Here is a 25894-nt window from a genome sequence, read left to right on the forward strand (position 1 = left end):
AAGTTCCCTAAGCACCCGTCTAGTCCAGCCCGGGGCAGTGATGTCACTGCCACGTGTTTGCCACTGAGGCACAGAAGCCTGCAGGATGCTGGTGTGACTGAGAGCCCCGCTCAGATGAGAGCCGCTAGCCTGGTCCCCCGCGGTGTTGACTTGTTGCTCTTCTACCGTCCATCTCCGGAGTCTGTGGTCTCTGGCCAGCTGCCTCTGAGCCAGCTCCGGGAGAAGAGGGGTTCTTTGAAGATGGAAGAAGCTTATGGGCAGTGGGCAATGTTAACGGTACTTTTTTTTCCAGCTCTAAGCAAATGATAGTTGGCCTAAGGATCTGATTGCTGTTTGTGTGTGTGTGTGTGTGTGTGTGTGTGTGTGTCTCCAGTTCAAAGCTTGGCTTCTTAGGTTCTGGGGGCTGTTTCAGTGGTGTTTTAGATTAGGGATTCTTGGTTCTCAGCCATCGAACAATACCAGTGAGGGCTGACTGTGTGTTTGAATCCTCTAGGACCCCAGGATGACTCTGAATAATGTCACCATGCGCCGGGGCACCGTGGGCGTGCAGCCACAGCAGCAGCGTTGGAGCATCCCTGCTGACGGCAGGCATCTGATGGTCCAGAAAGAGCCCCACTCGTACCACCGCCACAGCCGCCACTCTGCCGCCCCTGACGACCACTGCCGCCAGAGCTGGTCCTCCGACTCTACGGACTCTGTCATCTCCTCCGAGTTAGGGAACACCTACTACCGCGTGGTGCTCATAGGGGAGCAGGGGGTGGGCAAGTCCACCCTGGCCAACATCTTCGCAGGTGTGCATGACAGCATGGACAGCGACTGTGAGGTGCTGGGAGGTAGGTGGCCCGGCCTCGGTCGGCTTCGGTCCCGCAGCAGCGGTCCAGGCAGGAGATGGGGAGCCGGTGGGTTATTTATCTGCAGAGTGGGAGCTGAAGTTGTGCATCCTTGGCACTGGATGGGGGAGCGGAGTCCCCAGAAAAGCCCTGGCACAGGCCTTTGGAATGGACACACACACACACACACACACACACACACACACACTTTGCCTGTAGACAGGACCAAAATCTGTTGAATTGGGGCCATAAAGGGAATTTCTAAGATTCCAAGTCAGAAGGGTCTGAGGGAGACTGATGAAAGAGGATGGAGCCAGAGAGCAGGATCCCATTTTTGGTTTTTGTTTACTCTGGATCATTGTCTAAGACATCAGCATAGGCACAGCCTCCCCCCCCCCCACAATTTTACATAAAACTCAACTGATTTGAAAATTAAAAAAAAAGTTAGGGGGAGACTCACCAGCCTATTTTCATCAATATTAGAGATGTTTTAAGGTGTAAAACTGTTTGAAATCTGTATTTGAAATAGTATCCAATCATTTAAAAAAATCTGAAATATACCAATGATGATGTGTTGTGTAGAGTCTTCAAGTTTTTAAAGGTAGTTTCTTTCCCCTGTACAGTCTCATTTCAAATCTCTCTCTATGGAAGCCTTGCCTGTTTTCCAAAACGTCTTGAGGTGGTGTTACCTCATAAGGGCATCCATTTCCCAACAGCACATAGGATGCAGTCCTTGATTCTGGGATGTGAAAGAGGACCCCGATAGTCAGGGATATCCATACAATATCCTTTAGCTAAAGCTTCAGTCTCAGCACAGCTGTGTGACCAGGACAGCTGTGTGTCCCTATTTACAGCCATAGATATGAAGGAAGAACCGTCCATGCCTGCTCAAGTCACGCGGTCTGGCCATATTCTCAGCTGCATTCTCACATGCACAACGGAATCACAGAGGTGCAGGGTAGGGTAAGGGCTTAGGGTGACTCACTTTCCCTCCCATCAGCACCTGTGAGTTCTGCTCACTCCACCAGCCCGTTTCGTGGCTCAGTGTCAAGGAGTTCACTGCCTGGAGGGGAGCTCAGGAGCTGGGCTGTAAGTGATGACTCATTGATGTGACATCAATTTCTCTTCTTGCTTCGGGAATCTCAGAGATGAGAGCGGAGCCAGAGGCAATGGAGAAACGGGGCCAGTGGTATATAGTTGATTCTCTCTTTTTTTTTTTTTCGGGTCTGGGGATGGAACCCAGGGGCATTTTGACCTCCAAGCTACATCCCCTGCCCTATTTTTTATTCTTTATTTTGAAACAGGGTCTCACTAAGTTGCAGAGGGCCTCATTAAGTAGCTGAGGCTGTCCGTGAACCAGAGGATTCTCTGGTTTCAGCCTCCTGAATGCTGGGATTGCAAGTGTGCGCCACCACACCTGGCTGATTCTCCTTCTTCATGATAGTTGGTGGGTGGCTGTTTCTAGAAGAGAGCTCTGGGGTGGCCAGTGATGGGTGAGCTGCCCCAGAACCCCTCCCTAAGGAGATCAGGGTCAGTGGCTGTTTTAGAGCAGGGAGAAATTCATAAATACCTTTTTAGGGAGTACTGGGGATTGTATGCAGGGGCAGTCTACCTCTGAGCTATATACCTCCAACTCTATTTTGTTAAAAAAAATATTTGAAACAGGATCTCACAAAGTTGCTGAGAGTCTTCTAAGTTGCTGAGGCTGTCCTCAAATGTGTCACCCTCTTGTCTTTGCCTCTCAATCAAATATTGAGATTATAGGTGTGTTCCACCATGCCTTGCTAATAAATAAAAACTAACAATAAAGTTCTTTGAGTATTGACAGAAGTTAAATATCAACTGAGATTTTTTGTTTGTTTTTAAGAGGGAAGAATTTAAAAGTTAGTGAATAGTAGACTTTCAAAAATGTTTGTTGTTAGCTTAGCTTGGTGGCGCACGCTTATAATCCCCGCACTTGGGAGGCAGAGACAGGAGGATCGCATAGGTTCGAAGCCAGCTGCGATGGCTTAAGAGACCCTGTTTCCAAATAAAAATATAAAAATAGGTCTGGGAGTGTAGCCCGGAGGTAGAAGGGTTTCCAGGAACCCCAGTACCACCGAAAAAAGAAAAAAGAAAAAAAAGGTTTGTTGTTGAAATAGGGTGATAAAGTGGTATTTGTTGGGAGGGAGGTATCCCTGTAGGCATAAAAGTATTAAGACCTCTGCAGTTGAGAAACCTCTTTGTTTGGAGGGAGGGAGAAAGAGAGAGAAAGAGAAGAAAAAGAAGAAGGAGAGGGAAGAGAAGGGAAGAAAAAAGAAGAGAAGGAATGTTTTCCTTACCTCCTTGATCCAAGAATCTTTGACAATAAGAAGCTTCTCAGGTGACCCATTCCATCTTATGTGTCTCTCTTGAACAACTTAATTTATACCATCTAGGATTACATCACTCCGTTGGAATCACTACTTGGCTTTGTGTTTTCCAACGCACACCTCTAGGCCATTTTTTCTTTTTCATAATTAACCATAAGAAAAAATATCTACACAATATTCTCATTATTTTTCTTCATAAAGATGGATATTGTTATAGTTATACTGCAATAATCATAGGACTCTGCGCACACTTAATGCTATTCGTCCAGTCATTCTTTCATTCCGGAGCAGTTACTGAGCACACACCACAGACACTGGCTAGGCACCGTGGGGACGTGCAGAGTGTCCTGGGCTCCCTCCACAGAGGTACCATGGTGGTCAAACATGCACCAACTGTAAACCCAGCTAGGATGTGAGGAGTGTTTTCAAAGAGATATAGTAGAATTCAGAGGAGAAAAGGGTTCTGGCTGTGGAAATCAGAGTTTCCAAGAAGAGGTGGTTTCCACGCTGAACCCTAAAGACAGCAAGGGATGTGTGAAGGTACTCCACACACACACGAGGAATACGGGGAAGAGCACTGGGCTTGGAGCCTGCTGAGTGGGTGTAGACTCCTGCTCAGCTGTAAGCCACTTCACTTCCTGAAGTGTCCTCATTTGTATCCTTGGGGACACTATTTTCTAGGCATTATGAGGATTAAAGGAGATAATACCGAGTGGGTAGCTTAGTGCTGGCTCAGGAAGTGCAGGATAAACCTGAGTTGTCTCTGATTCTGGATCCATTTCCTTTTGCTGTCTTAACTTCCAGGATGGTGGTTTCCTTGATAGTAGCCCCTGTCCCCAGTCACTCTTGCCTTGGGCCCTTTCAGATTGCAGAGGAGCCTTGAGCCGATGGAGAAAAGAACAGTGTCTTACAGTTAACATTTCTTCCAAGTTCCTTGGGATCCTTAGGGCTATGAGACCTGAAAGCAGTTGCAAGGTCTTTGGTGGGAGGGACGCTGGAGTGTGTTTGGGAGGCTTCAGAAGTGTGTTCAACGTAGCTGTGCAGGACTCACACAGTCCTGGCACACAGGATGCATTGTGGGTTTGGAGGGTCCTTGGGCCACACAGTCAAAGGTGATGTGCCGACCCACTCCCTGGAGGAGCTGTGTTGTTTTAGGACCCTGGGTCTCCAACCTGGAGTATTTTCAGGCAGAGATAAGGCCAGACAGAGTGATCCTGCCAGGAAACTTCCAGGACAGCAAACCATCTTTGCTGTTTACATTCTTAGTCTACTTTTCCTGTAGACTTGTCCTGTTATTTCTTAAACCAAGAGAAGTTTGGGGCTTGCTTTGTCCCTGGGCTGTAGGAACACCGCATCTCTGTGGACTGCTGAGCAGTCAGGCACGTCCCCCATGCCTGCTGGAGTGATGAATGGGGCTGAAGACGGAGAACGTGCTTTGCTTTCCTGAGAGTTTTCCGAGTGCAGGGAAGGGTTGTAGAGAAAAGCTGAGCTCTGTGATCATCCGGGAAGCTAGCCCTGGCTTCGCCCTCACCCGTGCCACCCAGGTGCTGATGATTCTCTCGGCCTGTATAAGTCTGCACGCTGAGGTCTTGATGCCCTACTCTCCAGCAAGTCAAATAGGGCATCTCCGTGAGCTCGTGAGCTCCGGTCTATGCTGTGTACATGTTTCCAGTGGGAAACAGTTACTCCTGATTGGAAGAATGATACTTTAGGAGGTGTGGAAACAGACAGTCCTGGTTAACTTTTCCTTTGTCCGTGTTTTCTTTCCGTTCTCTCTCCTGATTCTAGTTATTAGGTAAAGAAACATTAAACCAAGATCATTGCTTTCTGTAAACCCCTCAGTATTATAAAATAGGAACTGCCCTGGTTCTCCACCATAGCACTATTAAGCTTGGATTTGCCTGTAGGAAGAAATGCTGGGTATCAAGAGCCAGTGCTCTCCCTCTGAGGAGGTGATGATAACAGTTAACACCCACTAACTTTCTACTTTGTGCCCAGGCTTTTATATGTGTCCACGCCCTAAGGTGTGGATACTATTACCAATCCCATTTCATAGTTGAAGAAAAAACTGAGCCCCAGGGAGTTTATGAACATGGTCCAGAGCTGTGTAGTTACTAAGGAGGGCACCCAGATTCTAATCAAGGTTTGCTTGATTCATTCATTCATTCACTGGAAAGATTTTTATTGAGCACTTGCAAGGTGCCAGGCAGTGTCCTGGTTGCCAGGGGACACGGTAAGCAACGCAGAGGCAATCTCTGCCCTAACATTCTAGAGAGCTGGGGATAGTAAATAACAAGTCACGTGATATTCGTTAAGTGATAATAAATGCAAAGAAGAAACATAAAATAGGAAAAGGAGCAAGGCATTTTGGTGAGAGAAAGGTTTCATAATTTTAAATTGATGGTTAAGGAGCCCCATGCTGGCAGGTTTAGGGAAGGGACAAGCCTTGTAGATATCCAAGGGAAGAGATTCCAGGCAGAAGGACTAACAAGAAAAATGATGAATCATTAGTAAAGTTATAATTTTCAAATGATGAAATTCAGTACAGGAAACCTCATTGTGAAACAGGCTCAGTTGTCGGGGCTGATGGGAATCCCTCTGGAGAAGATCTGAGCACGCCCTGCCTTGCCACCCCCGACCAACTTTTCTGAGCTAGAGTAACTTTGGCCATTTGGACCTCGCTCACCCTTTACCTACACTCAGTCTGAGCTCCAGTGCAGGAAACAAGTTTCCATTACTAATGCTTTTTCTGCTGTCCTTGAGATGGACAAGTAAGCCCATCAAGTCTCAGGGAACTGAGGTTTTTTTTTTTTTTTTTTAAGGGAGAAAACCACAGCCAAACAAGAGAGTTTTCTTGCACTTCTTTAAGGGGAGAAATGTCTCTGAGCTCAAAGCTCCTGATACTGCCAGTGAGTGTTCAGGAAGCACCCATAGAAAGCTGCCGGGCTTCCTGTGCAAGGCTTACACAAGTGGGGCTCATGAGTAACAGGTTCTCCTAGCCTCATCTGCTGAACCCGAGTCAAGAGCTTTTATGTGAGTTAATCCTTATAAAGGGTTTTCCTATAGAAAAGGTCCAATAACAATGAAAAACAAATGCGTTTTAACTCATGTGGTTTAGTGATACACATTGAGAGGTGTAGGCGATTCGCTTAGCAAGTACTGGAGGAATATATGTCATATGTTGTTGAAGGTAACAAAAATGGTAATTCATCTTTGCAAAGGTCTGTACATTTAGCAAGCATATTTTTTTGTGGAACTGGGGATGGAACCCAGGGGCATTCTACTTTCAGGCTACAGCCTCAGACCTATTTTTTTATTCTTTATTTTGAAACAGGGTCTCATTGAGTTGCAAAGGGCCTCACTCAGTAGCTGAGGCTGTCCACACACTATGATCCTCCTGTCTCAGCCTCCCAAATACTGGGATTACAAGCGTGCGGCACCACGCTCAGCTAGCAAGCATATTTTCTAGCATAACTTTCGACAGGACTCTCTGATGTCAAAGCATCTTTAATCTCATTGTTCTTTTTTCTTTTTTTCTAGAAGATACGTATGAACGTACCCTGATTGTAGATGGAGAAAGTGCGACAATTATACTCCTGGACATGTGGGAGAACAAGGTGCGTGGAACCTGTAGCACTCAGTGGATTCTTTGTGTGCTTGCCTTTCTGCAGGCTGTTTGCTGGAAGTGACCTTGTCTGACTGACACGTGGCTGTTCCATTTGGGGTGGGCCCACCCTTGAGCAGGACTTCTACCGTACAGGTCATTCACAGATGAGCTCTGAATGACAAGCAAGTCGTAGTTCTTTGTCCTTAGCTCTATTTAGAAACATAAAAAGTGTGTTTGTTTTAGGAAAAGTTCAAGTAAGCATGAGCAGTTATTTTCAACCACATAAAATCATCTTGTATGAAGTTGACATTCTCGGCACTAGCCTTCAACATTTGCTTTTTAAAGGTTTTGGCTTTCTGAGCATATATGCGAGACCTTCTGTTTATTGAAAACCTTCCTATTTAAACAGAAGGATTCTTAATTTCATCCCTTGGGTAAGACAAAAGGAAGTTTTAGGGAGATCAGAAAAGGGCCTTTTTTTTTGTAGTTCGGACAGAAATTCTGTTTGGCAGAGTAGTTCTGTAATTCATCAACTCAAGCTGTAGAAGAAATTGGAAGGTAAATAATTTTTGGCATAAATGCTAGGTAGGCAGTGATCTTTGTACCCCCAGACATCTCCTAGGCATAGAAGTCCACTCATTTTGGAGGGTCAGAGGCAGTATTCTTCCTTTCTGTACTTTAGGAAGCATGATTTCTTTGCAAGGTGACACCTCATTTTCAAGACCCACCGGAGCTCACAGGGGGCTTTTTATCCCTTTAGGGCGAGAATGAGTGGCTCCATGACCACTGCATGCAGGTCGGGGACGCCTACCTGATCGTCTACTCCATCACTGACCGAGCGAGCTTCGAGAAGGCATCTGAGCTGCGGATACAGCTCCGCAGGGCCCGGCAGACTGAGGACATCCCCATCATTTTAGTTGGCAACAAGAGCGACTTAGTGCGGTGCCGGGAAGTGTCTGTCTCAGGTAAGAGGGCTGGCGCCGCTCCTGTGGTACCATCCCTGGGCCGTGTGCTCCTCCCTTCGTCTCTCCTGAGGCTGGAGCCAGGACTCACTGAAATGCTAGAGGGAGTCATGTTTACCTTCTAGTGCTCCTCCGGCCTCACTCAGTCTTCTCTCTTCTGATTGTTCTCCCTTGTCCATCTGGTCTTTCTGCAGGATTTAAATTTCCCCACCCCAAGGGATTTCCTGGAATTCCTTTAGGGAAGAGATCTTGCTCAGGATTTTGTTTTTGTCTTTCTTCTCATGCTTTATTTTTTTATTTATTTTTATTTTTCGGGTCTGGGGGTGGAACCCAGAGGCATTTGACCTCCGAGCTACACCCCCTGCCCTAATTTTTTTATTCTTTATTTTGAAACAGGGTCTCACTGAGTTGCAGAGGGCCTCACTAAGTAGCTGAGGCTGTCCACGAACCATGATCCTCTGGTCTCAGCCTCCCAAAATGCTGGGATTACAAGCGTGCGCCACCACGCCCGGCTTTCATGCTTTATTTTTTTTAAAGCATTTTTTTTCTTATCCAGATCAGTCTGCCTTCGCCACATGGGAACTGTATATTACATTTATTGCAACTTTGAATGTCAAATGGCCTGTGCTGGTGGCTTTCCGTGAACCCAACACACTAATTGTGTTCCATGAAACCATGCTAGCTGTCACTCTTACTCTGATAATAGTACTTTGTTGGTACTATTATTATATCCTTGATATTTAACTGAGTCCAAGATGGAAGCATTACAGAGCTTAGAAATATTCATGGGAACACACTCTGCTTTACATGGCAAAGTACCCCACTCACCACAAACAAGAATAAAAGTATTTTGCCCCAGTTTAACCTCATCAGAGATATATCAATTGAGGCTTTCAAACTAGGCCTTTAAAAATGAAACATATGGCACACACACATATACAAGATGGACATGCCTGGTATATAAAATTTACCTTCTCTTAATGTACCTATAGCTCAAACAGTTACAAAAGGAGCTGTTAAATAATGTACCTACTGATGATGTAAAATGCTTTGCTCAGGGACTTATTTGCAGTCCCCAACCTCTTCTGTTTGTCCTTCTCAAAGAGTTCAGGGTAGGGAAAAAATAGGGGAAAATGCATTTTCATGCAGGAAAAACGGGGGTCTCTGGAATAGGGGTACAGTGGGAGAGAGTTTCATAGAGGAAAGGAATTCTACTCTGGCTGCTTCTGGCCCCTGTGAGTGCCCTAGGAAGACCCTCTGTTCCTCATCCCCGACTCCTAAAGATCAGCCACAGCATCAGTGTAATGGTATCACGCATACTTTTTCACACTTTAATTCAAGGGTAATTCTTCTTTTTTTTTTGCGGGTCTGGGGATGGAACCCAGAGGCATTTGACCTCCGAGCTACACCTCCTGCCCTATTTTTTTTAATTCTTTATTTTGAAACTGGGTCTCACTGAGTTGCAGAGGGCCTCTCTAAGTGGCTGAGGCTGTCTGCGAACTGCGATCCTCCGGTCTCAGCCTCCCAAATGCTGGGATTACAAGCATGCACCACCACACCCAGCTAGGGTAATTCTTCTTTGCTGAGTGTGTACTCAAGTGCTTTTAGGGTTCTTGAAGTTTTATTGACCTAATACAGATTTTTGTCCCTGATACATTTGTAAAAATAGTACCCAGCATTGCCAGGCCCTGCTCAGGAGAAAAGAAACTCAGTCAAGACAAATCCTCAACTAGCTGGAGATTTTTTATAGCCAGGACACACCATCCACAGTCATCTACTCCCGGCCCAGATTGGGCACATAGTCTTTGAAGATAATGAAGTATTTGATGTTCAGAGATGCATGAATAGTGTGATGAAACTATTTTATACATTTGCAAATACTTTTCAAAATAACTCATCTCACAGTGCTGTGTTATGTTTTGTTTTTGTTTTAAACAGAGAAAAACTAAGTAGTAGATATCTAATTTTCTTTTTCTTTTTTATTTAGTTTTTTATTGGTGCATTCTAATTTTCAATTCAGAAAACGGAGTCAGGAGAAGGCGTATGGTTTTGAGAATCAAATAGACCTAGATTCACTGTGACTTACAGGCAGTGTGAACTCCTTCTTCTGTCTAATAAGGATAATAATATATTTTCCAAGACTGTTATGAGCACTGAAAGAATGTTTACAGAGAACTTAGCCTCATTCTTGGCATGGAGGAGGTCCGTAACAAATTGAGGCCTTGGCTTTTGCTGTTCTAATTAATATCACTATATTTGATGCAATTGGATCTTCACACAATGAATTCATGATGGACTAGACCTAAAGTCCATCTTTCCTGCTTTAGGAGATCCTACTTGAGGGTGCATGTCATGGTGGCCTCCTGGAGCCAAGGCATATCTGACTGGCCTGGAGTTACACTGAGGGCAGTTTTCAGCAGGAATGGAATCACCCAGCTCTGCCATACGCTGTGTAGAATTGTCCTCTGCAGCCCCTCTCACTTTCTCTCCTTTCTTTGCCAGAAGGGAGAGCGTGTGCTGTGGTGTTCGACTGCAAGTTCATCGAGACCTCCGCGGCCGTCCAGCACAACGTGAAGGAGCTGTTTGAGGGCATCGTGCGGCAGGTCCGCCTGCGTCGGGACAGCAAGGAGAAGAATGAGCGGCGGCTGGCCTACCAGAAACGGAGAGAGAGCATCCCTCGGAAAGCCAGGCGCTTCTGGGGCAAGATCGTCGCCAAAAACAACAAGAACATGGCCTTCAAGCTCAAGTCCAAATCCTGCCACGACCTCTCTGTGCTCTAGGTATCTAGCGTCTCCCAGGTGTCCTCCTATGGACATTGCTGAAGGCCACTGGGACCAATAATCTATATTAGATTGAATATTTCAGTGTGGTTAGATGTGACTTTCCCCATTGCAGCCAAGAGCTACCATGTTAGCCTCAAGGGCAACACGACGCATGGGAAGAACAGTGTCTGTAGAGACCAGTATTTATTTGTAGGAAAAGCCAGACCTTGCTACTTGGGCACCCAAGACTCATTACAGGACATGTTTAGTGTTCACATGAGTTTTTCTCCTTTGAAGAGTAGAGAATTGAGCTTCCTAAAGAATGCCTAAGAAAGGAACTTTTCATCGTTAAAAATTTTGTTCCACGTTCTCATATGTGAATTTGAGGCCATTGGGTTTATACACACATAGGGAAGCCATCAGAGGATTTATTTCAGAGGAGGACTTTCGAGGTATGTTATCTCCATGAAGCTAGAATTGTAGAACTAGGCTTATCATGGTTGTGACCATTATTGCTCCACCAAACTGTGACAATAAATGATGGATCTTGCTGGAAACTAAAGCTCAAGATAACACTTTTTGATGGGTAGAATTGGGAATTGATGTGTATACCACTTATATGTTAAAAATTGTATATTTACTTATGTGTCTTACAATTTTTTATTTGAGGGAAAATTATTTTCCATCAATTTCTTCTTTGTCAAAATACCTTTTATGTTTTATTATTTTTGAAGTCATAGAGACATCTTAAAAATATTTTTAAAATCTGGATTATTGGTAATGTAGAGTGTGAAATGTCAAATTTTTAAATATGATCAAAGGTCTGACTTTTTATAAAACACACAAAAACTTTCACTACTTTGGGTTAACCCTTGTATGCCACAGCTATGCTCTATTTATTATTATTTTGCAAATAACCATTTTAACATTTGATAAAGCATATTTATGACCATATTTCTTAATAAGAAAAATGCCCATTTTATTACCATTTTTTATCTTTTTCAAAATATTCAAGTTTTTACCTATATGTCTTATAATAAAAGAAATAAAACTTTGAAAACAAAGACATCCTGTTTTCTTCCCCAAATAAGAGGATTGTGATTATTTTTATATATCTTTTAAGAAAAACATATCCAAAAGAGAAAAAAAAATTATTTTATTTTCTCGTTAGTAGTGCCCGGTCAGACATTATCTGCTTTAATGCATATCGCTGACATCTCTCCTTTGGAATCCTGATTCACAGTAATGCATAGTTATTTTTGGCAGATTCATTTGGGAAGGATTTGGGGTCATCTAAATGTTGCGTGATAGTCAAAGCCAGATCGACCTTTTACTTTGGCAAATTCCTGAATGAACAGATGGGTCTTACTTTGCTCTCTGAAGACTCATGGTCTTAAGCTTTACTAAAGCATTAGGGGGAGTTAAAAGAGATTAGGGGGAAAAAATCAAACTAGTGATTTTTAGCCGGACATGTAGTAAGGCAAAGCTTTCACCACATTCTCCCCTTTGACATTTGCATGGCTGACGTCACTCGTGTGGCGTGGCTCTTGGGGTGGCGTGTAACTCTTCTTTGGTGCACGCGCACACACACACACACGTTCTCAATGTTCATTATTGCATGTCTTTCATTCTGCATAAGTTGAAGCCAGTTTTGTCTTTTTCCTCCAATTCAAATGGAAACGCCTTCAAATCAGTGACAACCACTACTTTCTCTTCCCATCCTCTGCTCTTCAGAGCAGTGCCCTGTATCTGTTGGGACTTTCATAACTATATCTTCTTGAATAGATTCCCCTGGCTGGTTCTGGCTCCGTGAGAGTGGCAGAACCTCAGGTCACAGCTAAACTAGTTCAGGAGGACAGTGACTCACCCTCGTTTGCTCAGATGCTAAGCACCTGGGCCAGGATTGGAGTCAAAATGTGACTGGTCATGCGGATATTCTAGTCTCTAAAACTATTTTCTATAAACATGGACCTCTTCATGCCCATGTACCACCCACACCCAGCACACACATACCACATATACATACTGCAAACATACAGCACATTGCACGCTACTTACACACATCCCTCATATTAAGTACTCTCTTCTCAGACTGCCCTTCCTCATCACCCTTTCAGCCTGTCCAGCCGAGTAGCCCACAGACTCCCAGCCTCCCAGGATTACGGGGTGCTTAGGGTCCTTACAACACGGCCCTGACTTGACCCAGGTGGGCAGGGCCGGCTGCACTGCAGTGGGAGAGGCTCTTGGGTTAACGCCTCAGCTCTGCTGCCAGGTGGGCTGGGTTTCAATGAATGCTGGAAGTGTGACTGAGGGTGAATAGCCCTGCTCCCTTTCTGCCTCATTTTCCCCTCTGTGTGATAATGCCTGCCTCCCAAGGCTGGGGCGAGGATGATGGAGACCTGCAGAAGTGTAGGTTGCCTTCTGGGGAGAACACGGAGTCCACACCTAGGCTCCCTCCCGCCTCCTCCAGACATTCTCAGACACCCGGGCACTGACCAGTGCTGGGACCATAACAATGACTAAGACATTGTCCTTGTCCTCAGAAACCTCGACAGCGGTAAATCTGATTGTCCCCAAAAGCTGAAGAAGGTGGCATTAGAAAAGAGAATAAAAAGAATCTCAGGGGCATTCCACTTGGAAGGAACTGAATGTGCTTTCACTAGATGAAATTCAAACAAAAGAACAGTGATTAAAATGATCTAATTAGATGTAGAAAGGTAAACTGGGCCTAAAAATTCCATTTTGGGGCAGTGCGGGCCTTGGAAAAAGGTTGGGTTTTAAGCATTCTGTATTTTTGCTTACTAACATAGGTGCTATTTAATGCAGGAAAAGAGGTAGGTAACTCAGAATTCACTTGGCCAAACTTAAGGAGCGCCTGCTGAGGCGAGATGCTGTGGAGGAGACCCGGCAGGAGAGGCAGCTTTGTTTTTTCAGAAGCTTCTGTATGAGCTGGGCACGGGGGTACATGGCTGTGATCCCAGCACTTAGGAGGTTGAGACAGGACGGCAGGTTTGAGGTCAGCTTCAGCAATGTAGTGAGACCCTGTTTTAAGAAAAAATAGGGCTGGTAGTATATCTCAGAGGTGGACTGCCCCTGGGTTTAGCCTCCAGTTTCAAGGAAAGGAAGCTTATATACGGGCAATAGTAGCAAGAAGCGGGCATGATGGTGAAGGAAAGCAACTGCACAGAAGCCTGTGAGGTGATGTCAAAGACAATAAGGGCCGTCAGGACAGGGGCGGTGGGTGCAGGCGGAGGGCGACGTCCTCGCCTGGCAGGCGCAGTTGTCTTCTTGGAGGAAGTGGCATTGTGCTCCATGCCGAAGGCTGTTCAAGACTCATAGATGGGGTTGGTTGATGGAAAGAAAAAAAGGGGAAGTGGGTCTATGAAAAAAAAAATAGTGTGAGCTAAGACAGAGATGCAGGAAAGGGAATTATTTGTTTAGAAAAACACAAGTCCAGTTTGGCCAGGAGCTTTCTGGCAGACATCAAATGAAACACATAGACCAATGGATGAGTCTTGGAGTCAGATGCACTTAGTTTCCAGCTCTTACTTGGGTGAAGTGGGTCGAATAGAGAGAGGTTTGGGTGCAGAGGAGATATCCAAGCAAGAGGGCCATGGGGGTGATAGTTACATGCCAGGGAACATCAGGGATTCCCCAGAGCTGGAAGAGCCAAGAAGAATTCTGCCCTCAGGAGCCCATGGGGAGCATGGCCCCGCAGACACGGTGGTCTGGGAATTTTGGCCTCCATAACTGCAAGAGCATCAGTTTCTTTTGCTTCAAGCCAAAGAGCTTATGAGAATGTCAACAGCTCTAGGAAGCGGGACACGCTGGGTTCCTTAGGACAAGTTTATCCTTGGCTTGGATAAGCCGCCATCCTCACATTTGGAAAACAAGGGCAGTTGTAGCTGCCTCCTAGGAGTGCCCTGAGGACGAATGTGAAGCCCGCCCTTGTTAACTTATTAACTGATGCCCCCCCTCCCCAGGTGGGGCTCAAGTAAACTGGGAAGATAAGCTGGAGAGGGACCACAGGGCGCGTTGAGTTCCAGACTCAGCAGTTTGGACTTGGTTCAGAAGGCAATTCAGGTGCTTAATATTTCCAAAAAGGGTGTGACTGATTAAAGCAGTGCTGCTTCAGGACACAGCCCAGGGTTGGCCCAGGATTGCCAAGGCTGGCCACAAGGCAAACTGCACCTGGGCAAAGCCATGAGCCGGCCACCCCTGGGGCTTGGGTGGGGGGTCCCCCAGAACATGCGAGCAGCGTGTTTACTAGGCTTAGAGAGTGCGCAGGTCTGATGGCACTGAAGGTATGGCATGGGAAGGTCTCAGATCAATGAGGCCTGAGGCCTACAACAGCCAGACTATTGTGCAAAGTGACAGAGGGAACCCGAGGGGAAGGAAGAGAGAAAAAATAGCACTGGAGAGGGGCAGGAGAGAGAAGCAGGGAGGCAGAGTTGCCAGCCAATGCCCTGGTTACAAGATTTCACTGGAGGGAGGATAGGGCTTATAACTGCCTAGGAAGGAGCCACAGAGTAGGACGCCCCTACTCTTATGGTCAGGGGACAAGTCCAAACCCCAGAGAAATGAACAAGTAAATACCAGACACCTGTCTCCCTCATCTCGTGCTAGGGGCAAATTGATACAAATGGAGGATGCGGAGTTTTAGCAAAGGAATACACAGGTGATTCTGCGGATGTGTGTGTACACACACCCCATCATATGCATGTGATATACATGAATCTACATATCCACATTTAAATCATTCTCAATTTAAGCTAGAGGATGGTTGGAGTATAGACATCCGATAGAGAACTGTAGCCCTCACATGAATATCAGAAGAAGGTCCCTTCTGGGGAGGAGCACACCCCAGACACAGAGGAAGAGAGTGTGTGAATACCAGGAAACAGTCATGGAGCCCAAGGGGCTATGAGGAGAGCAACTGGAACAGGCAGCCAGCTTTCATTTGAAAAAAAAAAAAAATCAGATATATTTGAAAATAGTCATTTCTTTTTGTTGTAAACATCGGGCCGGACAAGGCAATGAGGCCAGCGTGGAAATCCTATTAAAAATCCAAAGGAAATTGCTCTGTGATTCATTTATTTGATTATAAGATGGAGCTGGTGGCCAGCCATAATGTGTTTCGATGTTTGAAAACAGCCTGTGAGGAGCTTAGATTATTTGAGGGATGATTGGGTAAAAGTAATTCTGAGCTGGGGAGGAAAATTAAAAGGAGCGAAGCCAGGGCCTCCAGATGTCCCCTGGCTGAGAACCCCAGCACGGTGAGTGGGCAGCCCAGGGAGGCAGGCAGGCAGGCAGCCCGCGCAGTGACCCCTTCAAGGCTGCAGCCGGCGCCGTGCCCGGGGACCTTTAATTGTTCTGTGTGATCTGAGTCACAGCCAGGTGATCATGTAGAGGAGGATGGAGAGGACGGAAGAAGTGGCTGAGGTCTATTTATTTCTCTCTGTCATGTGGCAGCACATGTCGACCGATCATCTCCAAAAGATGACTCAAGGCTAGAGCTGGAGAGGACCTTACATGTCGGGGCTCCTGCTCCTTTGTATCCAGAGAAATACTGAGACCCTGAAATGGAATGTGACGTGTTCCGGGTGACTCAGTAGCCCCAGTTGGTGCCAGTTCCTGGCTCATTGCTCCTCCCACAAGAGCAGGCCGTGTACACCTGGGTGTACACCATGGGGGCAGAGGGCAGCTCCTTGGTCACCTTACCGGGCATCCTTCTTGGACCCGAGGCTACTCTTCAAACTTTGCTCTCTTTGGCACATCCATCAGAAGCCACTTGTCCCAGGCTCCCGGCTTCTGTCAGGTGAAAGAATCGTGTCAGAGATGGTGCTTAGTGTTTTATATCCAGTGAACACCGGGCGCTCAGAGGAAAACCAACAGGATGCGGCTCTTGGTTTTGGTAAATATTAGTGAGCTTTAGAACCCTTGTTTGTGAAGGAAGAATAATGGTCCCAACCTCAGAAGGCTTTTTAAGATGACAGGTTGGGATAAGTAAAAGTAATTTGTAATCTCTAAAGGGTATTCAGATCTTTACTGGATCATTAAAGTGCTGTGCACAGAAGAGGTGGTGTGAGGGCTTGAATGCACCTCAGCTGCTTCAAATATGTCCAAGGGAGAATTGCAGAACGGCAAGGGGAAAAGACCTTTGGGAGTAGGCGGGTCTCTTGATGACCTGCCGTCCAGCTGGCCCCTGGTTCCAGCCTGTGGACAGACACTCAACTACTTTGTTCCCATATTGGACCGGTCTTGGTCATTGTCCCTCAGAAGTATATAAAACTGGTTAAAAAAACATTAACAATTGGAAAAATGCCAACAGTCTCTTCTGGAAGTGAAGGAAGGGAACTCTTAATTTGATTTCCTTTATTGAGTCTTTGAGAGACTCGATACAGACTGGGCAACGAAAAATGCTATTCAGGTGCTGAAGATGAGGATGTTTGACTGATAAAAAGCTCCAGTTGAGGGTGAACTGGCTCACTGCCTGCTTTTAAGCAGAACAGTGCTCTGTCCAAAAGAGAAATGGGCATCTCGGGACTTGCGGTTATAATTTTTGAGTACGCAACATAGCCAAAGGAAGACATAGAGATTCCCACCTGTTTTTAGCCTGGAAGAGAGGTGCAGGCCATGCGGCTCTGTGAGAGCCTGGTGGAAGGAGTGAGGTGCAGTGGTTGAGAAGAGGGTTCTGGGATTTCATTATCTGTATCTATTATACATATTCTATTTATACATTCATTGGCAATGGATACTTGGGTTGCTTCCATCTTTGGGCTATTGTGATTAATACTACTATAAACATGGCTGTCAAAATACTTGTTTGAATTCCTACTTTCAATTCTTTTCAATATATACCCAAAAGTGGAGTTGCTGGGTCATATAATAATTTTCTTTTTAATTTTTAATTTTTTTGTAAGGCTGTCATGCTTTTTGAAATGGCTGCACCATTTTATTTTATTTTATTGCCAGCAAGTATGAGGGCTTACATTCTCACCAACAATTTCTTTTTCTGGTTTTTTTTTTTTATGGTATTGGGGTTCCTGGAAGCCCTTCTACCTCCGGGCTACACTCCCAGACCTATTTTATACTTTTTTATTTTTGGAAACAGGGTCCCTTAGCCAGCGCGGCTGACTTCGAACCTGCGCGATCCTCTTGTCTCCACCTCCCAAGCGCAGGGATTACAAGAGTGCGCCACCTCGCCCAGCTGTTTTTTTTTTTTTTTTTTTTTTTTTTTAAATAGCCGGGCTGGTGGCGCACGCTTGTAATCCCAGCATTTGGGAGGCTGAGACTGGAGGATCACAGGTTCTCGGACAGCCTCAGATACTTAGTGGGATCCTTTTCAACTCAGTGAGGCCCTGTTTCAAAATAAAGAATAATAAAAAAAAAAGGACGGGGTGTAGCTCAGAGGTAGAATGCCCCTGGGTTCAATCCCCAGTACCAACCCCCCCCAAGAAACCCAAAAAGCCTTATATAATAACCATTCCTACTGAGTGAGGAGTGGTATCTCATTGTGGTCTTGATTTGCATTTCCCTAGGGATTAGTGATAGTCTTTTTATGTGATATTGGCCATTTGTATGTCTTCTCTGAAGAAATGACTATTTAGTTTTTTGCCCAATAAAAAAAAATTTTTTTTGTTGTTGTTTAATTGTGGCAGTTCTTTACATGAGCTGGATATTAATCTCTTAATAGACATATAGTTAACAAATAATTTCTCCCTCTCTGTGGGTGCCTTTTTGCTTTGCACCGTGTCCTTTAATGCATAAAAGTTTCTAATTCCGACAAAGTCCAACTTTTTATTTTTCTTTTTTTGCCTGTATTTTTGGTATTAGATGCAAGGAATCATTTTCAAGGCCAGTGCCATGAAGCTTTTCTTTTTCTCTCTCTTTTCTTAGGCTTTTCTCATTTTAGGTCTTACATGTTTATCTTCGACCTATTTTGGGTTCATTTTTGTACACAGTATTCAGTCATGATCCAGCTTCATTTTTGTTTCATGTGAGAAATAGGATTCTTGCATTGACTAGAGCATGATCATTGGTTATAAGCAACAGAAACTAAGACTAACTTAAGGAAAAAGGGAGATTATTGGAAACATTTTAGTTTATCGGAATTAAGTGAAAGGCTGAATGGTCAAATTTCTGGATGCACAGGATCTTGGAAAGATTTAGAAATCTCAGAATGGGAACTCATGGAGGACTTCCGGGAAGATGGCGACCGAAAAAGCGGGGCTTAAGAGTCCCGCTAACAACCAATCTCCATTACCACAAAAAGAGCGCCTTTCATAGCCAGAAAACACCATCACCAGAAAAACAAAAAAACCACCAGGCTCCAGAGAGAAAGCGGACTGAGAACAGAGCTCAGGGCCACAGAGGAGACACACGCGCCCGAGGACGCGGCAGCAGCGCCATACTGCCGGCGGCAGCGGCGAACTCAGCGGACGGCTACAGCAAGCCGAGGTGACCCGCTGCGGAACAGCCAGGCGGGATCTTTCGGCGCAGACAGCATTTAAAGCTCCCAGTGGCTGAGCTCAGCACACGCTGCAGGGATTCAGAGTGGAAATCAAAACCAGAGAAGAAAAAATACGCCAGCCTCATGGCCGAGGGTGTGGCAGAGGCGCCATATTGCCACCGGCGGCGGCAGCAGCAGTGAATTCACCGAGTCCAGTACAGCTACATCTACGTACTCAAGAACAGTGAGTCAAATTGCGGGCCACAGAGGAGAAATCCCAGTATTGTGCCTCTGGGACTTGAACCAGTGAGGGAGTGGTGGTGGCAGAGATATCACACCATAGGAGAGCGTGCAACCTGGCACCCCCCATAGTTTAAAGCAGTCTCTATCGACTTCCTGGGTCGGAGACTCTGTGATACAACCCAGTAAAGGAGTAGTAGGGTCTGAGATAATACAGACTCGAGATCCAGAGCACCTTAAGTGAAGCCATAGTGACCCAAGGGAAGAACCCAGAGAAGGCACAAACCTCCGAAATCATGGGAAAGAGGAATAACACTGAAGTAATGAATGTGCACAACCCCACAACATCAGAACCTGATAAAACAGAAAATCAGAGATTTCTAGAAGATCAAATCAGGAAAATAACTGTAGAAATAATAGAGGTGCTTCGAAAAGAACTCAGAGAGAGCCAAAAAGAGATAAAGGATGCAATTAATGAAGTAAAGGCCTCAATTCAAAGCACAAACAACCGATTAGACCACATGGAGAACAGAATCTCGCTCTTAGAAGATGAGCAATCCAAAAATGAATGCATAGTTTCTAATCTAGAAAAAGATATCCAACAGCAGGAATCTGACATTGAAGAAATATGGGCCCATCTTAAGAGAGCTAACCTAAGAATAATTGGAATAGAGGAGGGAAAAGAAAGTGATACCAAAGGGATCAACAATCTCTTCAAGGAAGTAATAGCAGAAAATTTTCCAAATATAGAGCAAGAGGTTGATACACAGATCCAGGAAACTTATAGAACTCCCTTTAGACAGGATCCGAGAAGAGGATCCCCACGCCACATAATTGTCAAAATGACCAATGTGGAAGCCAAGCAGAGAATCTTAAAGGCAACAAAAACAAAGGGCCAAGTGACATTCAGAGGCAAACCAATTAGAATCACTCCAGACTTCCCAAACCAAGTCATGAGAGCCAGAAGGGCTTGGAGTAACATATTCCAAACTCTGAAAGAAAACAACTTCCAGCCAAAAATTTCCTATCCAACAAAACTTTCTATCAAATTAGATGGAGAAATAAGAAGCTTCCATGACAAACAGAAACTGAAGGAATTTATGTCTTCAAAACCAGCGCTAGAGAAAATACTCAAAGAAATTAACTACAAAGAAGAAATAGGTAACACTCACCAGAACCAGAGAAACAAGAGTTTCCATCCAACAGACAACTAAGATTGGTTATCTGTGGAGATTCATTATTTATGTTAGTCTTTTACCTATCTCTAAATTGTATTGTTTGCCTTTATTGTTGTTAATTTTTAGGATTTCTAGTTGGAATATTAATATACCTTCAGATATAGCATTTGGAAATATTTTATCCAATTCTATTAGTAACTTTTAACTCTGTTTACATTGTCTTTGGATATACAATATTTTCTTTTATTTTTTAGGGAGTTTGTATACTCTTCTGTTGCCTGTGCCATTGAAATCATAACCAAGAAATCACTGCCAATTTCAATGTTGTGAGGTTTTATGACCCAGATTTTCTCCTAAAAGTTTATAGTCTTAAGATTTATATTTAGGTCTTTTATCTAGTTTGAGTTAATACTTGTATGTGGGATTAGGTAAGAGTCCAATTTTGTTCTTTTCCATGTAATTATTATTTTTCAACAATATTTAGTTAAAAGATTATTATTTCCACCACCAAATCTTCGTGGAAACCTTGTCAAAAATAACTTGACAATATAGGGAAGAAGTTAGCTCTAGGCTTGTATTTAACTCCAATGGTCTATATATCTGCCTTTAGAACAGTACTACACTGTTTCAATTATTGTAGCTTTATATGGTTTGAAATCAGAAAATATACATCTTCTAGCTTTGTTTTTGCTTCGAGATTGTTTTGGGTATCTAGAGTCCATATTCCATATCAGGATAGATTTTTTTCTGAAAAATAAATATATGATAGTTTCACCTAAAAAAAAGAAAAAAATATTCTCTGGTAAGAAAGAAAGCAAAAAGAAATATTGAAATGTTATCTTTATGTCATCAAAAGCTTGGTATCAGACAAATGAAACTGTTATGTGAGATTATCATTTTTAATTTTGGATAAATTGCTATAATACTAGATGTCAACCACTAAGCCAAGCATGGGAGGGAGGGATGGGGAGAGAATGGGGTGGGGATCGGGTGGGGGCTGACTGGGCGATGTGTGCATGTATGTCTACAAAAGTTTGTATCCCACTATGATGTATGAATACAGTGCACCAATAAAATAAAATTAAAAAAAAAAAAAAAAAGAATGGGAACTCATGGACTATTTCTAAGGGTGTTAGGATCTGAGACACTCAGCTTCAATAACATTTTGTGTATGTCTGTGTGTGTGCACTGGATACCACGTCTAGCTAGTGGCTGTAGGTTGGCGCTTATGTGAGTGTGTATGTGAGTGTGTGTGTGTGTGTGTGTGTGTGTAAGACAGCACTAAATAGTTTCAACAAACAAACAGGGCCATGTAACATGTAGGTTTGGGGTGAGTGGGAGGGAGGGAGGAGGGAGTAATTCCTGTAGGAAAACCTAAATGCCTTTACCAAAGGAAGGAAGGCAGGCCAATCAAAGAATGCCCATTACTCTTCATCCCTGCGAACTTTCTCAGAGTGGTTGATGATGGTTTGATAATCTTCCCATGCGGAGGGGGCTAGGGCATGCACTGTTTCTCATACTTATTGATTCCAAAGAACCTCAGGAGGGACCTATGGGATGAAGGTTCCAGAGAACACGGTGTGGGAAATGCTCTCAAATGCTACTCTGTGCGCCCACAAACTCCCTGGGCCTCCTGTTGACAGGTCTCCTGACCACACTTTCATGAGCACTGACCTAAATCTTGAGACAGAGGCCTATAAAGTTCCTGGAGGTGGGAAGAGCCCTCTCTTTCAAAATACAGAAGCTGGCCTTCTGGCTTCTGAAAATGGACCACGCACTTCATCCACGGCAGCAGCAGCGTCCGGCCAATGAGGCTCAGTCTTCTCTTCACGTCCTGAGACATCACACTTGGCTTTAGGGCTGGTTTTTGGAGCCCCCACCCTCCAGCAAGGAGGAGATTGCCTGGTGAGCTGGCCAGGCAGCCTGGTTTGCTGTCTTGAGTGTCTGACAGACTGCAGGCTTGGGGCAGGTGGGCATTGTGCAGGGGCCTTCAGTCCCAGAGCACAGCTGCGAATCCATTACTGATTTGCGGGTCTATCGTAACTTGTGGAATTGTTGCTTTTTCATTTTCTGTTGCCTGCACTGCCCCTTCCAGCTTCTCCCAATTGCAGGCTGGCCTCAGCATTTCTACCATTTCACCAATCCCCTGTGGGTATGAGATACGAGCAGCCACCAATCTATAAGTCAGTGGGGATTGACTTTTTTTTTTGGTACTGGGGATTGAACCCAGGGGCATTCTTCCTCTGAACCACACCCCCAACCCTTTTAATGTTTTATTTTGAAACAGTCTTGCTAAATTGCTGAAGGTCTTGTTAAGTTGCTGAGGCTGGCCTCAAAACTATGATCCTCTTGTCTCAGCTTGTCAAGTACTGGGATTGCAGGTGTGTTCCACCATGCCCGGATACAATGGCTGTTTTTTTTTTTTTTTTTTTTTTTTTTTTTGTAGTACTGGGGTTCCTGGAAGCCCTTCTACCTCTGGGCTACACTCCCAGACCTATTTTGTACTTTTTTATTTTTGGAAACAGGGTCTCTTAAGCCAGCGCGGCTGGCTTCGAATCTGCGAGATCCTCCTGTCTCTGCCTCCCAAGCGCGGGGATTACAAGCGTGCACCACCATGCCCGGCTCAATGGCTGTTTTAAATTGCAGTGGTCAGTGTTCATTGCAGGGTGATGGATGGCCCTCTGGAGATGGGGTTTTGACAGCACAATGGAGACTTATTGGCAGCCCCTGAGAGTTTGAAGGCAGCTTCGTAATCCTCTGACCTGGAAGGCCGGCCTGCAAATGAATGTACCACTATGAATCTTGCTATTTTAAAAATAATGATTTTAAAAATAGTTAGAAAAGTGAAGTGAGGCTAAGTCAATTAAAACTGCTCACGAGAATGGGCAGCTGCCCTGTTCTGTACCTCAGTGGTATTTTCCAGAATGCAAACCGGGAGGCAGGAGCCCAGGGTCTGCGGCCCAGCTGCTGTTCTTCCACAGATGTCTGCTTGCCTCTGGGCTTCGGGATGGCTTTCCTTTATACAGTGGAGTGTGTGTGTGTGTGTGTGTGTGTGTGTGTGTGTGTGTGTGTAGTGGGGGAGAAAGCAGAGCAAATGAATGTACCACTATGAATCTTGCTATTTTAAAAATAATGATTTTAAAAATAGTTAGAAAAGTGGAGTGAGGCTAAGTCAGTTAAAACTAACACAAACATCCGTGGCTCTTTGGCAATGTGTTGGGCTCTGTGCTAGGGGACAGGACGTGAAATGGCCTCTCCTGGGTCATCTGCTGCTCTTCCAGGACCAGGGCGCCTCCGCCTCCGCAGGCCTTGTCGCAGCTGCCGGAGAGACTTGCTCTTGTCTCCACTGGCTGGAGGTTCTGACCTGCAGGTAGTAAGGGGCAGAACTGGATTTAATTCAGCCCTCTGCCTCTCAGCTGGGCAGCCTGGCTCCGCCCTCTCCCCCACCTTTCCTCCACCCAGTAAGACAACAGCTTGCATTTGCCAAACACTTACTTTGGGTCCCGCCACCGGCACTCTCTCCAGGAGATCCCACAGCGACCTTATTAGGTATCACCAGACTGGCACTTTACAAAGGAAGAAGCAGGCACTCAGAGAGGGCGAGTACTAGCAGGGTGTCATGGCACATGCCTGTAATCCCTGTACTTGGAGGTGGAGGCAGGAGGATTGCAGGTTCAAGGACAGTCTCAGAAAGTAGTGAAAATTGCATCAACCTAGTGAGACCCTGTTTCCAAATAGGAAATAAAATTGGGCTGGGGGTGTAGCTCGAAGGTAGAACACTTCTGGGTTCAATCCTCAGTAACACACACACACACACACACACACACACACACACACACACACACACGAGGTTGAGTACTTTGCCCAGAGTCTGGGCTGGGGGTGTAGCTCAAAGGTAGAACACCTCTGGATTCAATCCTCAGTAACACACACACACACACACACACACACACACACGAGGTTGAGTACTTTGCCCAGAGTCACAGCTTATCAGCAGCGTGCGCTCCCTGGTCTGCTGGGGTACTGTGCAGAGTGGCCTTCCAGGATGATTGTGAGAGTTGACGGGATGACCATAGGCCCTGCTATTTCCCTAAGAATGGAAGGTTTTCCCTTCTCCAGGGTCCTTTCTGGTCTCTGGAGGGAGGGGAGCATCTCCAGAGGAATCCAGGGAGCTGGCTGTGGAGAGACCTTGATCAGGGCCTGAGCAGGGGTCAGGGGAGCCTTCGTGATGATAGCATGGCCTTTCAAGGCCCAGAAGACATTCCAGGCCCCAGCTGAGGGGCAATAGCTCATGCCTAGCCTTTGTCTTTAGACAGTGTCATGGCTGCCACCTGGAGAGGCCAAGGACACTCCGCTGAAGGGCTTCAGGACCCTCAGCCAGGCTCCCTCCTCCACCCACAGCGTCCTCTCCCCTCCCCTCCCCTCCCCAGGTTTGTAAGTTCAAAGTCAGTTGACAGTTCTCTGGATTCGGGGAAGCCCAGGGGCCCTTGTGGCAGGGAGGTGGTGATAACCGGGGTCCTGATTGCTTTGCAGGCCGACCCTGCAGGCCTGGGTTTTTAATTATCTTGCTGCAGCCATGATAAGCGTAGACATTCGTTAGCAACAGGAAGTGTGTGGGCTGTGATGAGACTCCGAAGGGACCTTTTAAGGTAGGCAGCAGCTCAGGACAGTTATGGGAGTAAACAGAGCTGCCGGGAGACCAATCTGCACGCGGCAGGGGAAGCTCCAAGTCCTGGGCCTCAGGCGAGGTGGCTTTGACGGCTGTGAAGTCATCCCAGGGTGACAGCCGCAACTGACAAGGTCATGGCCTCCACGGAGATGGGCACCGGGCCTGCAGCTGTGACTCACCGCAGGAGGGACTCTCAGCCATGCCCTGAAACCCAGGGACCAGGACTAAGCCTGCAGCCACCCTGCTGCCAGGCACAGGGGGAATCACCACCAACCTCCTCACTTAGAGGCTCCACACTGGGCTCCACATTCAATTAATTTTCACTTGAGCTGCTTGATGTCCATGGGGACCAGCTGTCCCTGCGGTGAGGATCAGGCTTTGGGGAGCCCAGGTGCCCCCTGCTCTCAGGCGCCAAACACTGCAGAGTGGATTTCTGAGTTGCAAAACACAGATGACAAAACCCAAGTAGATGTGGGGAGGATGAGCTCAATTATCCTCCTTCCCACTGCCTGGAGACCTGGGCAGAGAGCACTGAGCCTGTCCTCTTGGAATTTGAAAAAGAAATGTGGTAGCAGTCGTTTATTTTTACCCTCGAGGAAATTACACACACACACACACACATACACACACACACACACACACACACCCCTATATATGTATGTATGTATGTATATTTTTTTCCTGTTTTAATTTTTTTTTGTGGTAGTAGGGATTTAGCCCAGGGGCATTTTACCTCTGAGCTATAACCCATCCCTATTTTATTTTTTATTTTGAATCGGTATCGCTAGGTTGTACAGGGTGTCAGTAAGTTGCTGAGGCTGACGAGAACCTGTGATCCTCCTG

General features: G+C 45.6%; 1 protein-coding gene across 1 annotated transcript; it reads left to right on the forward strand.

Annotated features, from left to right (window-relative positions):
• Nucleotides 1–240: 240 nt before the first annotated feature.
• On the forward strand, nt 241–10530 carry GEM (GTP binding protein overexpressed in skeletal muscle; the record flags this gene model as incomplete). Its single annotated transcript, XM_080694252.1, has 5 exons — nt 241–276; nt 494–833; nt 6722–6798; nt 7549–7753; nt 10253–10530. 5 exons carry the CDS (start codon nt 241–243, stop codon nt 10528–10530), a joined length of 936 nt encoding a protein of 311 aa, XP_080550378.1.
• Nucleotides 10531–25894: the final 15364 nt, after the last annotated feature.

The sequence above is a fragment of the Muscardinus avellanarius genome (genome assembly GCF_963383645.1).
Source record: "Muscardinus avellanarius genome assembly, chromosome: 4".
In the NCBI taxonomy this organism is placed as follows: Eukaryota; Metazoa; Chordata; class Mammalia; order Rodentia; family Gliridae; genus Muscardinus; species Muscardinus avellanarius.